The 14,515-nt window shown below is 37.4% G+C and overlaps 1 protein-coding gene across 1 annotated transcript in view; it reads right to left on the bottom strand.

Moving 5' to 3' along the window:
* Window positions 1–913: 913 nt before the first annotated feature.
* The window catches only part of GPR158 (G protein-coupled receptor 158), a 318,874-nt gene continuing 305,272 nt past the window's right edge, over window positions 914–14,515 (bottom strand). The window contains exons 10-11 of the mRNA XM_089693782.1: window positions 14,307–14,453; window positions 914–8,152 (exon numbers count right to left, since the gene is read on the bottom strand). Coding sequence (XP_089549908.1) covers window positions 6,350–8,152; window positions 14,307–14,453 — 1,950 coding nt within the window. The 3' untranslated portion in view covers window positions 914–6,349. The remainder of the gene's footprint in view (window positions 8,153–14,306; window positions 14,454–14,515) is intronic.

Genomic DNA, 14,515 nt, shown 5'->3' with positions numbered 1-14,515 from the left:
GTGACTTAGATGACGTTCAGAGCACATTTTATGCCCAATTCATGCAAAACTCCACGTAATCCCAAGGGGTTCACATACTTTTTCTTGCAACTGTATATACAAAATAATATCAGTCTTGTGGTGAGTTGCACAATTATACCCAGGATGGTGGTGACTAGGAAGAAGGGCTTTCAACTTATTGGGTGTGCAGTCAGACTTTCACCAATGTGCCCTCCTGTTTGAAAACTCTCCAGGCCCCCTCTGCATTCCCCAAGGATGACATACTGATTTTATGTTGGGCATTAACGTGTGTTGCAATAAGCAGACCATTCATGATGAAAGGGTTGTCAATGCACTGCAACAACCCACAAAAATCAAACATGAACCTTTTATTTGAACGCAAAGCAGTACAATGCATGGCACCTATGTTGAAATCCATCGTAATGGTGCTTTGGGGTGCCATTTTAAACAAATAGCACTGCAATACACCATACCGAAGATTACATGTTAATGTGCCTTGTGGTAACGTAGTACAATGTGCATGTGTGTGTTGGAACAACATGAAGATGTCGATGGTCTTAGGGATGGCAGATACAGATCACACACCTCGAGCTTTTGCCATGACACATTGGGGAAGATTTATGAAACTGGGGCACTCAAAATGTGGTGCAGCTGTGCCTGGTAGCCAATCAGCTTCTAACTTCAGCTTGTTCAATTTAAGTTTTGGCAATAAAACCTGGAAACTGGTTTCTATGCAGAGCTGCACCAGATTTTCTCCGGCTTTAGTAAATAAACCCCCATTTTGTCCTAGGTGTCAAGACATTCCAATGCCATTGTCAGGAGATTATACAAATTAGAGTAAACATTATTGTGTATAGGCTACTAGAAATAAAGTCATATAGTCAATTAAAGCATATAGTAAAACCCAAGTCAGTTTTCTTACAAATGTGTTTTTATTGTATTTAATATAATATTTACATGCTGCGACACATCACAACATAAGTCTATCAAATTTTTTTTTAATGGTGGATGCTGTACAGTAAATACCATTATAATATATATCCTCTCCAGTAACACAGATTAGGGTGAATTTTCTTACATTTTATGTATTATGCATATTTTATTTCTAGAGAAAATACTAAAAGAAGGCAGTGTTTTCTTGGTCCTATCTACCACTAGCATGCAAAAAAACTAGGCTTTAAAACTAAAACTACCAGCAGATTTTATGCAAAGAATGTAATAGTCAGTGACCAAATATTATTGTACTGCGTATGTTATGAGCTTAAAAAAAAATAACATAGAATCTGTTTGTTCTGAAACCAACACATTTAGAAAGGAGGACGAAAAGAGACACGAGCGGTGGAGTGCAATTAATGCATGCAGTCAGAGGACAACTTACTATTTGCTTGTTAGGAAACCTATATATGGGGGAAATTTCTTCATTTAAAGCCATTTCCATCCAAAGGTGATATTTCATTTTTCTGAGCTTTTGTTAACACTTCTATCCATTGTGGATTCAAATTATAGGTAATCGTTGCTTTTGATTTACTGAAGGCAAATAGGCTGTTTTCTTTTCAAGGGAATTTTTCCCAGGACTTAGTGAATGGCCTGAAGCTCTGCTGACTTTTTTCATCCAACCTTTTGCAAGCAAAAATTCAGTTCTTTACTTTCCTTGTATGTAATCGGGTATTGAAATTTCAGCACATTCACTAAGCTCTGGGTAAAATTTCTTTGCAAAGTGCAATGTCCCTTGCAAAGTGACCGGCCTGTTTGCATTTAGTAAATGAACTCAAGTACCCCAGTAGATACTCAACAGACTTCCCCAATAAATAGAAACTATTATGTTGAATAAACAGTGAACCACAGAGTTGATTTTCAAGAGACTGATATGCTAGCAAAGAGTGCAGAGATACAAAGTATAAAGGAGAAATCTTACCACTGGAGCCTTTGAGTGAAAGAAATATATGGCTTTGGTAGAACTTGGCTTTACGTGCTGTTGACCACTTAAACACATTGTCAGTAACACGCAAACAATTGGATATTAAAGGAAAACTGCACTTTTAACCTATTTTCTATAGCTCCCATAATTTTTTTGAGTCAATTTCTTCTCCCATGAAGCCCCCTGTGTATATTTTTCTATAATAACCTTTTTCAGATATCTTCTTGCCCTTCACATGAAAAACAGGATCTTCTTCTCTAGCACTGGACAGTATTCAGTGATGCACAGAGTGGCTGATGTAATGACATCGGCACCGTTCTGTACATCATTGTACTGTGATTTCAGGGCACCATGGTGATGCCCCTAAGAAGCGTGTCCACGACACCCTGCACATATAGGAAGTGGGTTGAATGACGCTGGGTGTCATTGAACCTGGAAGAGGACTGATGCTGGATGACTGCAGCAGTGAGTCTATGAGAAAGGCAAGTAGTTTTGCAGCAATAGTTACACTTTTTTTACTAATTAAGATTACCTCCTTTTAAGCTGTTTGTGTTGGTTTGTGAATCTTCATTGACTTGTACAAGGAGAGAAGTAGTTCTGATGCGTACAATTGCTCATGCACACAAGACCTTAGCCCACAATGCATTGTTTAGGCTGCTGTCAAAAGTATAGTTAGCAAACAAATCTTGCTATACTGAAGAATGGTTTGAGGACTCAGAAATATGTGATCTCACAATTTAAGGTAATTAAAATCTGTTACTGGTTACACAGCAGGTGGCATCCACTTTTACTATTCCTGGAATACAAGCACATTGGTTTCAATGTTTTTAACATTATTTCCAGGAACTCCATGCTGAGTCTGTGAATCACAGCCAGACAAAAATAAAATTGTGAAGTGTAGAGCATCACAGCTCCATGTTTATTATATCTCTCTAGTGCCTCTGCATTTTGTCACTTAAAACATTGGTCAAAATAACTAAACCCAAGAGCAAAAATGCTAAATGTTGCAGTTTACTAGTCTTTAGATGGGGTGGCTGCATTAGGTTTCTTTGTTTCAAGCTAAGAACATTGTCAGCAAATACAGAATATAGCTGTTGCCAGAAAAGCAGTGTCTTTGCCACATCCTGTTTGCTGCACTAAAGAATAATGTCCTTCATAGTTATCTTCAGTGAAATACAAATTGCCCTGCCTCCCATGTAATACAGATGAGGAAATGCAGACATATTTGTAGTACATATCGGGGGAGCAGCCTAGGGGCACAACTATGGCTTCCTCCATAGATACAGCAGAGAATTGATATAGCCATCCACGGATAGGAGGTATATTATCTGCAGCATTACCAGATGAAAAAAAGCAAAGGAAGCTTGAAAAAAGAAAATGAATGCAGCCAATTCACCAAGAACAAGTAAGCTGCAATAAAATACATTTTTGGTTTTGGGTTTACATACACTTTAACGCAGAGTATACCCATCAAATTTAAAAACCTGCTAAAATCACTACATTAATTAAATCCAGTCACCTAGATGTGCATGCATATATTAGATATTTTCACAAGTGTCCTGGATGCAAATCTAAATTGCAATTTCTGACTTTCTTGGTAAAGTTGGCAGTTGGCCCATCTCCTCACACCACCCATATCTCTTTGTTGACCTATCATAATGATAGTGTTCAGAATTTCACTGGCCAATTGGAAGATGTAGCCAGTTTATCAGATGGTTGAAACTGGCAGGTCTATCTTAGGACCACAGAAAATTGCTGAAATTGTCTCTAGGAGACCTGAATTGGTAATATAGCACTGCTAGATGGGATGCTATAAGAATATTTGTGGACCAATATGAGATCTAGTAGGATATGCTGCATCAAGCATACCCAGTTATATATATTAAAAAAATTAAATTCAAAAATATTGCTTTTGATACCAAGAATCTACAGTGACACTTGCTGAATCAGCAGTGTGACACTGCACTGTAATAACTGCATCAGTGGCCTGACATTTTGTAATAAAATGTGGCTTTACAAATGTAGGTGTTCAAGCCTTTACTGTTCAGTTGGCCAAATTTCAAGTGTGGAACCTTCCCAGATCTTTTCTGTTACAATCCGACATTATCCTTAATAACTTACTTTCAGGCTCCTTCAGCTTTGATTTTTTTTTTAGGTCAGCATTAGGATGAAAGATTGCAGGGCAAAAAGTAAACAACAACCAGTTTATAATACTGTGGAAAGACTTACGCAAAATAAGGTGCGTAGGGTTGGTTTGGCCCTTCATCAGGGTTGAAGAGATGTCCAACAGTTTGTACACCCACAAAACATCTAGAAACGTCAAAATGCCTTGTATGTCAGTGACCTCTTAGGTTTCTTGGAAATTGATTGGCAGTATTTCTCAAAATTATGCCCTAACTATTTGTGGAGCATGGACATGCTTTAAGTTACGGTTTTGTGCTTTTCTTGACATACGTCTATATTTGATTCAACAGAAACCTATTCATATGAATTCATAGTGAAGTTCAAATGGAGCCATGATTTTCAATGTATAGTAACTTACAAAATCATTGTTCTGGCCGCTGTTGCTCTGGTGACTGAGCTTCCAATGTACACCACTGTCAGCAAGAGTTGGAAAGTGCCTAAGTGATCAGGTCATGCCTAAATAATTATGTAATAGTTCCTCTGAACACAAAAATATTGACCAACAAAATTTTTAACATACAGTCAGGTCCATAAATAGTGGGACATCAAAACAATTCTAACATTTTTGGCTCTTTACACCACCACAATGGAATGTATAGAGCCAAAAATGTTAGAATTGTGTCGATGTCCCAATATTTATGGACCTGACTGTAGTATGTTGCTTGTAACTTGCATCCATCGGAATGCAAACAACAGAGAGCACATTATCAAGCCTGCAGCAAGATAACCCATCATGTCCTGCATGCATCCTTTTCTTGTGCTGTTGTAACAAATTATTGTAAAAAAATAAAATACTGTTTATATATGTAACAGAAAAAAACTGCTTAAAATGCATACACTTTAAAGCTGCTGGTACTTAACACTCAGGTGTCTGCTTAGTGTTGAGTATGCCAAAAAAGAAGTCCATGTTTACATCCAAACCCCTTATATGTATAATATATCAGGTGTAGATGGGTGTGTCCACATGGAATGAATATGCCCAAGAAACTGTATGCACTGGGTGAATGCAAGTGCATACCCAAAAATATTACTTCTGGGTATGAACTGTATAGAAATGTCAGAGGAATATTTAACCAATATTTAATAATTCATCCGACCTGTCTCTATCTTTCTAAGGGAGCAATGAGGTTTGGATGGATGTGGCATTACAAAAGCAGGCATAGTCGTGTCCAAAGACAGGTAGATAAAGTTAGATATTACATGGGTCATGTTAGAACTTAAAGCTATCTCAATGAAAAGTAAAGTGCAATTATTGTTAGAACATTTGCATTCCGAAGGTTTTTCTGTGCTTCTGCATTCGTTTTTCAAAATATCAAAGTGTAACATATTTAAACTCAGAGATGATTCCCTACTTTTCAGTGGTCTAGTCATAACTGTAAAATAAGGGCAGGCACTTTTTATCACTTTGATTTTTGTAATAATGTCTTCCAATCTCTGTTCATATTCTGCAAATGAGAATAAATATGTGATCCAGAAGTAAAATAATTACAATCAAACATTCACTTTTTTCCCCAAAAAGTCTAAAAAAAAAAAACAGGTAAAAGGGTTTTTTAATGGGTGTGAAGTCCATACCTGACAAATTACCACAGTTACATGAAAATACTGATACTCCCTTTTCATGGACTCTTGAGGAAACCATAGGCAATAAGTAACTTGTCCTCTGAGTTACACATACTCATAATTAGGTAGGACCAGTTGATTTCTACTAAATCTAAGGCTATAAGCACTAAATATATATTATATATAAGCCAAACAGGTACTGTAACATTCCTTTTGTTAAAAATAAGAAAACCCTGATTAAAACAGTATCAAACTAGAGTACTGAATATTATGTTGAGGTGAACAAAAAAATAAATCAAATCACAATATAAACCACATCAAACAAAAAAATAGTTCTTGTACAATATGTGGCTTTCAAAGCCAAGTGAAAAGTTACAGAAACTCTATAAACAAAATGTATAGCAGGTATTTTGGTTGCAATATCAATACAATATCTGCAAATTTGCATAAATGTTTTGTGTCACAATATATCAGTTATTTGCAAATATTATACAATCTGGAATGCTTTAACATGGGACACAACTGTGTACAAGAAACATATACACTAATAAGAAAACGAGACCAATCATTTTATAAAATGTATCTTTTTGGGATGCATTAAGTTAGCAGTGTTATCAGGATTAAATATGTCAAACCAAAAGTTCCATTTCTTTTTGATGTTTGAAGGATCAAGCTCAGCTGCTGTCTTTATTTGCCATCATTCCCATGATAGTCCCAGGGACAGATGTCCACCATATTTGTTTTTTGCATTGTGTTATTGTGTTTACTGTCAGTGGCTTCTGTATCTTGTTCTGATTGTGAAGTAGAAAGGTTTTCCCAAGGACATACCTCAACTAATTTGCACTTGTCTATGCCATGTTGGTTTGAGGTACTTTTACCTTTGTTTACTGGAACAGCTAACATGTTGTCTCCAACTGCTGAGCACACCTCTGCACTTTTGGACTTGTCCATTTTAACATTTGAGCTTTTCGGATCCAATTCTTTTTCATGACCTCTAATTCGACCTTTATCCTTTTCAATACCTTCATCTTTTTTTGAAGATGTTGCATGTTGATTTTTTGCTGGCATGCCCAGTCCCCTCTTTTTTGAAGGAGATGTTAGCATCTCTCTAGATGGAGATGAAGGACTCAAAGCAGGGCTGGTTGGTGAAGATTTAACTCTTTTTACATTTAATTTATCCTGGGGTTCAAACTCCCATGGGCATACTTCTGCCTGAAGAGCTAAGGGTTGTGGCAAATTGTTATTAGAATTAATATGGCCATCTAGAGGTGGTAATATGCCTTGAATGCTAAGGAGATTCTTTCTGTGTTCTTTATCCTGTGAACTAGAAGATATTTGTTTCATCAGTGCTTCTTGTTCTGCTATTCCGCCATCACCAGGATGATGTTTTTTGGAACTTTCATCTTTCAAGGCTTGTTCTTGGCTATCCCTTGTATTTAGGTCAGATTTTCCTGAGCCCTTCTGTTTTGACTGATGATGTCCTTGTTCTGTTGTCTTAGTTCGACTGTGTGATTTGCTTTTGGAACGGGATGTGTGATTCTTTTCAGAGTCTAAAGGAGCAATAGAGACATGCTTTTGTACTTTATTTTCAGAAGGCACAGCAGTAGGTGTAAGATCGTACATTTCCCAAGGACATACTTCTTCTATATCAAATTTGTCTTTAAATCCTAGAGCACCTATCGCTTTATCAGCATCCCCCAATGTCAAATTCATTGGCTGTTGCTTCATTATGCCAGGTTTGTGACTTTTTTGGATTTCCTCAATAGGGCTTGATGTTCTTGGCTGCTGATCTATGTTCTCCTCTTTTTCAGGACCAGACATGCCTCTTTGAACTTCTTTGTCATTAGAATCAATTTTTTTATATTTTTCAGAGTCTTCCAAGCTTTTTGTCTTTTCACCTAATCCTAAGCTTTTATCCTTAGAGTTTGCAATTGCGCTAAGTGATTTTTGTAAGACAGATAAACTTGGATGCAATGGTTTCTTATCTAGAGTGAGATTGTGGGCACTTGCAGACTTGCAGACCAAGGGCACAGATTCAGCAGAAGCGGTATCCAGTTCTTCCGCTTCCCTGTGACCCAGTTTTTTCCCATTCACAGAATTCCGTATTGAATTTTCAGAAACGTCAATCTTTTCTGTGGAAATTCCATTGGGTTTGTCATCCTGCCCTCTCAAATGATCATAGGTGCTATGAGACTTTTTCACCGAAAATGGCCTGTGTTTTGTGGAGTCTTCCTTTAATTTTGCATTGTGAGCATTTGAATCCTGGTGACTCTTTTTACTGGTGTTTTTAGGGTTACTGTGATCTCCCCCATCCTTGTCTTCTTTAGAACACTGACGGCTAACAGATTCTGGGATTTCTGTTATCCTTCTCATAATTGATCGTCCCAAACCTTTCTTAGAACACCTCTTTTTTTGAAGATGTGGATTGTTTGCAATCATCTTTTTTCTTTTGTAGATCTCCAGCTGAGTGTACAGTTTCTTCAGCTCATCCTACAATTTGAAATATAAATAGTATTACAATTTAAATAAAAATTAAATTTTTATTATAAGATATAAAATATATTACATGTGGAACAATATGCTTATAAATGCTCACATGAAAACAGAATTATTACACTAAATTGACTGAATTTCTGATTCTGAACAACGTGGCAAGCGTATGCTTTTAGTTTAGGTGTTAGTTTTGTTTTTGGGGGTAACTAGCTAAAAGGTAAAAATGTATTTAAATCCAAAATATTTTTATTTCCTATTTGTATATAGAGTATGGACATGTTAAAACCCCTATCAGGGTTTTTATTGCTACCTACTTGGAAGGTTCCTACTTGAAGGAGTCACTCTTGCATTCTATAGTGGTGACCATTATCTCTGTTAAAAATAATGATGGGAAATTTTAAATTTTAGAGTTGTTGCTAGAACAGGTAAAGGAACATCTTCCAATGGGGCAGTTACTTTGGAGACAATGAGAGACTTTCCACTCACTTTGCGGACATTTCCTCTTCCTTGCAGCTGTGTCTTTGGGACAAAAGGCAAGGAGAAATGTCCCAGATGGTACAGAGGCAACAACAACAAAAATAATCGATCCGTACTCCCAAGCAAAACCAAAAAATCTTTAACAAAATATCTGGTACTGCGTGTTATGTTAGGGTACTGTCACATGGGGAGTCTATAGTCCTGTGTAAATAAAACTCTAGCAATTTGTAGCTTACACAGGATTTTTCTTTGACTTAAGGTAGGTGGCTGGAGTGGGAGAAGAGCAAAAGGAAGGTAAATATGTGGGTTTGTGGAGTCAACATTAACGTGAATCAAATGCTTTGCCATGGGAGGGGTAATATTTAGGGTTAAGTTAAGGATTACGTTTCAGTGTTAAGTTTAGTATTGTGTAGATATTCCCTTTCTTTATTATGGTCAAGACTTAAAACATAAAATGTTAAAACGTAACAATGTTCTCTTAGTCTTGCAAATATGAAACATTACATCTCCTATATTCAGGCAGCAGATGAAGCCTTAGGCTACTGTTAATGTCTTTCAATTACTCCTTGTTTCCTTTTGACAAAGTTTGTTGTTTATAGAGGTCAATAGCTTAATCTGAAATTTAGACACACACGAGTAAATCACAGTAGTGACTTATACGACTCACTTCCCAACCCACCTTATAACAGATCTGAGAATTCAAATGTAGACATAGGAAGACTGACAGGAGATTAAACTCTCAGCTGCAATAAAGCTGTAGTAAACACCGCTTAGTCACTTTTACCTACAAGTACACTTATAATAAAGCTTACCTGTAGGTAAAACGAATATCTCCTAAACATGCAGCATTTAGGAGATATTCACTATCTCTGCACTCAATATGCTATCGCTTCAGAATGCTGTGCCTTGATTGTGGCTCCCGTGCACTTGTGTGGGAGTGATGCCATTTAAATGGAATTATCCCGTAAACCAGTAAGGAAGACCAGGTGAAGATGGAAGCCCTGTCAGAAGTGACAGCGTGCCACTGTGGAGTGCTTTGTTTTTAGGTAAGTCTTTCATAATGTGCTAGTATGCAATGCATCCTAGCACATTATGACATTTACTTGCAGGGGGACTGGAATTTATTTATTTTTTCACAGTTTATTACCACTTTAAATATAAATTTTGAGTGGACTGGTCCTTTCGGTTTACTCCAATCTGCCGAAATACTGCCCTAGTACAGCCACACCACCATTTTCACCATGCCTATCCCCTTTAGCATACTGTTTATAAACAAGACTTTTATTTATTTATTTATTTATTTATTTATTTATTACAGGTACTTATATAGTTCCATTAATTTTATGCACCGCTTTACACGTCTATTGTACATTCACATCAGTCCTTGCTCTCAAGGAGCGTACAATCTAAGGGCCCTAACTCCCATTCATACATACACATACTAGGGCCAATTTAGACAGGAGCCAATTAACCTACCAGCATGTCTTTGGAGTGTGGGAGGAAACCCACTCAGGCACAGGGAGAACATGCAAACGCAATGCAGGTAGTGCCGTGGTTGGCATTCAAACTGACCTTGTTGCTGCTATGTGGAAGTGCTAACCCATTAGCCACCTTTCACAAAAATAGGGGTGTCTTAGGAATGTGTTATATGTAGTTTAAATATAAACATTTTCCTGGATAATGCCTTATTTAACTTTCATAGCAAGTGCAGTTTAATACTCATCCAGTGTGTCAGTTCATTTTTACACATGCATTATTGCATACGTCATTCGTGTATACATAGGTATCAGTGTTGTTAGTGTTGATAAATGCATTCACAATCAGGAACAAGAAACATGACCACAAACGTGCTTCGAAACCAACACTGAGTGCATAGTTATTAATGATACAGATTATCATTAACTGATTAGCCTTTGGAGCTTGATTGTGCTGATTGTGTGCTAGGTGATACAAAAGCACATTCTCTGCTCACATGAATATGTCTGATCCCAACATTGGCCCCATAGCCATTGCTGCTAGATCGCCACTGGTCATCAGGTGTCTGTAATGAAAAACCAGACTAACTTGTATCAACATAAGTAAGACAACACCAGTGGGAATTCATAATATTGGCCGTTGTGCATGAATACCACAGGCTCAATGACACAATCTTTATACACACAGGGCTCATTTTAACACAAGTACATATGTACAGTGTCACAGTGAATGTAGGTTGACAGTATTGTAAAGATACTCACACTTCCTATAAGCTCAATACATTTTCCAGAGAAGCTGTTCTACCCTGACTTTGTGTTGGAGTTCCTATTGACAATCTGTAGCAAGGACAATTTATACACATGCCCAAATGTAAAGATTTCCAGTAAAGGTCAGCACAGACGTAGACTTAGGATTACCAGGGTCCCTGCAGGTTAGAAACTCAGGGCTCCACTGTATAGATGTTGAATTTTTAATGCATCAAATTCTCTCTTTAACCATCCTCTACCATTAAATGAATATTATATTGTAAGGCTTGTGTCATACTTTGTCTGATATTTGCATAGAGTATGACCTTTCTTACATATGGCAATGGCAGAAAAAAAAATTAACATCAACAGCATAAGTTGTCCATAAATATTCGCTGGTGTCCAATCTCTAAATGCAACATCACACGGATGTTCACAATAGCAACTTTCTTTAAAGTGGTTGTAAACCCTTACATGTGTAAACCTAATGTAAAAATAAAATGCAGCACTTAAATTAATTAAACAAAATTAATATCCAATGTGAAAATAATATTAAAAATTAATTGATACTTAATCTCAAAATGTTCATAAAGTGAAGTATCAAATGGTGAGATCAAAGCAGAACTGTCCCCAAATGCCATGATGAGATAAGAAGACTTCCAAGGATAGCCAATGTGACACCAACCACTTGCATGCAAGGCTTAACAGAAGATATGTGACCACCCAACTAAGAGTGGTCAATCTGCGCTTTTTATAGGTGACATCCAGGAAAATGGATGGTAAGAATCATCATCTGGATACCCAAAGAAGAGGATGATAATCCTCCCAAACTGGTCTCCCTATATATAATGGCTCTAACTACTCCAAACAAATTGTATGAGACCAGAGCTTGTGATGTTAAACCTGTATTTCTACCAGTGGAAGTATTCTGCTTTCTAATTGGTAATCTTCATTGATGGCCAAAATTCTAAAGTGAACTCTTTGTCATGGTTTGTACACAGTTTTGTCTGTTTTGATAAGATGACCAGCTTTTGCTTCCTTTAGGAGAACTTTTGCACTCTTTCTTATGGTTTCTCCTGCATTCTCAATCACAGCTACCAATGTGGCAACCACACCTTGTTTCCCATGATTAGAATTAGGAACCTCATCCTCAGGACATTTACTTTTTTGTCAGTTTCTGTGAGATTTTGAACGGATTATCAGATTGTATCAGTTCCTGTAGATGGTATCTCAGCATTCACTTCCTGTAGATTGTCTCTCAGCATTCACTTCCTGTAGATTGTCTCTCAGTTTTCACTTCCTGTAGATGGTATCTCAGCATTCACTTCCTGTAGATTGTCTCTCAGCTTTCACTTCCTGTAGATGGTCTCTCAGCATTCACTTCCTGTAGATTGTCTCTCAGCTTTCACTTCCTGTAGATGGTCTCTCAGCATTCACTTCCTGTAGATTGTCTCTCAGCTTTCACTTCCTGTAGATGGTATCTCAGAATTCACTTCCTGTAGATGGTCTCTCAGCATTCACTTCCTGTAGATGGTCTCTCAGCTTTCACTTCCTGTAGATGGTCTCTCAGAATTCACTTCCTGTAGATTGTCTCTCAGCTTTCACTTCCTGTAGATGGTATCTCAGAATTCACTTCCTGTAGATGGTCTCTCAGCATTCACTTCCTGTAGATTGTCTCTCAGCATTCACTTCCTGTAGATTGTCTCTTAGTTTTCACTTCCTGTAGATGGTATCTCAGCATTCACTTCCTGTAGATTGTCTCTCAGCTTTCACTTCCTGTAGATGGTCTCTCAGCATTCACTTCCTGTAGATTGTCTCTCAGCTTTCACTTCCTGTAGATGGTCTCTCAGCATTCACTTCCTGTAGATTGTCTCTCAGCTTTCACTTCCTGTAGATGGTATCTCAGAATTCACTTCCTGTAGATGGTCTCTCAGCATTCACTTCCTGTAGATGGTCTCTCAGCTTTCACTTCCTGTAGATGGTCTCTCAGAATTCACTTCCTGTAGATGGTATCTCAGAATTCACTTCCTGTAGATTGTCTCTCAGCTTTCACTTCCTGTAGATGGTATCTCAGCATTCACTTCCTGTAGATTGTCTCTTAGCATTCACTTCCTGTAGATGGTCTCTCAGCATTCACCTGTAGGCCACTTTCCAGAAGTCTTCACTTCCTTGTTGCATCACAGAAGAGGGTGTGATAGGGTGTGTTCACCCCTCTAGACCACACCTCCCTCATGCAATCTGATAATCCATTCAAAATCTCACAGAAACTGATGAAAAATTAAATGTCCTGTGGATGAGATTGCTAATTCTAACCATGGGGAACATTGTATATGAATTTTGTTTAATTAAGTGCTGCACTTTAGGTGTACATTTACGAGGTGCCTGGTATCAGGGTACAGTGTCCAGCTGCTATTTATTGGTGTTTATTTCTCTTAGCACAGATTTTGGGTTATACTTTAGGTTCATAAGTGTATACCTAGTGAAGAGACTGGCATCAGGTGATACACAGATATTAAACAAATCCTCCTACATACGTTGTACCTGTTTATCTGAAGTCCTCTCTTCTCTACATTCAAAGTGCTAAATTTATAAAGCCTGTTCAACATTTCAGAAAAAAAGGGGGTTGAGAGCTGAAATTACACACTGCAGAGCTCAGTGAGGAGAGCTCTGAGAGCTGATTGGACAGAAGGGACACACCCCCTCCATATAGCGCACAGGAACAGAACTGAGGCTGTCAATCTGCTGGTGGTCCCTCAGATTTCACCATTTTTCTCTTGGTGTCAGGAAAACTTGTCATGCTAATAGCAGAGGAATGAGGCAGTAGACAGAAATGACAATTCGTGCTCTTAAATGAGACCAGTACACACTATAGAGGGGATATGCTTTTTTCGTATTTCATTTCTGAGGTTTGCAACCTCTTTAGGTCAGCATTAGGTATAAACTGAGTGATTTCAGCAAAATTGATGTCAATGCAAAATTTCAGCTTTTTGCTTTTGGCAAAATTTCGTTGAAGCTTAGACTCCCAATTTTGTGATTCATGTAAATATGTTATAGAATAGAATAGAATAGAATAGAATAACTATATCAGATTAGATCTGTTACAATGGTACAACATGTGAAGCCTAAAGTACACAATATGAGTAACTACACTGCACAGAGCTCAAGTCATTACACCACTTACCTAACTGCAGTAAACTGTAACAGGGTTTAACAAATATATATCTTATAATGGGGCTACAAAATACGGTTATAACAAATAAGAATTTTTTTCATCATTTTAACAACATTCATATAAAAATATAGAAGAATTTGACAGCCTTCCTTTAATTTCCACAAAGAAAATATTGTTTCTAAATTATAGGAAAGTTACTTTGGAAAATCTTTTTGCCACGGTCTCTGTACCTGACTATAAGAACTCTGAAGGAAATTGATGTGACATGAAAAGGACTTACCCGTATATCCTCAGGATCTAGGCTATGCTCACTCCATGCTGACGTGATACTGCTGTTCAAATAGGATCCAGATCTCCCCATGTCTAGCTCATCTTCATATGCTTCTGCTGCTATGTCATCTCTTGGATTGTTATGGGAGTGTGAAAACTAAAATAATAATAATAATATTACAAATCTAAGTAATAAAAAAAACAATAATGTTATTATTA

This window comes from Staurois parvus, unplaced genomic scaffold (genome assembly GCF_062004578.1).
Source record: "Staurois parvus isolate SC_StPar_1 unplaced genomic scaffold, SC_StPar_1.0 ptg000636l, whole genome shotgun sequence".
Taxonomy (NCBI): domain Eukaryota; kingdom Metazoa; phylum Chordata; class Amphibia; order Anura; family Ranidae; genus Staurois; species Staurois parvus.
Note: the sequence above shows the minus strand (reverse complement) of the source record. Positions and strands in the feature narration are given on the sequence as shown.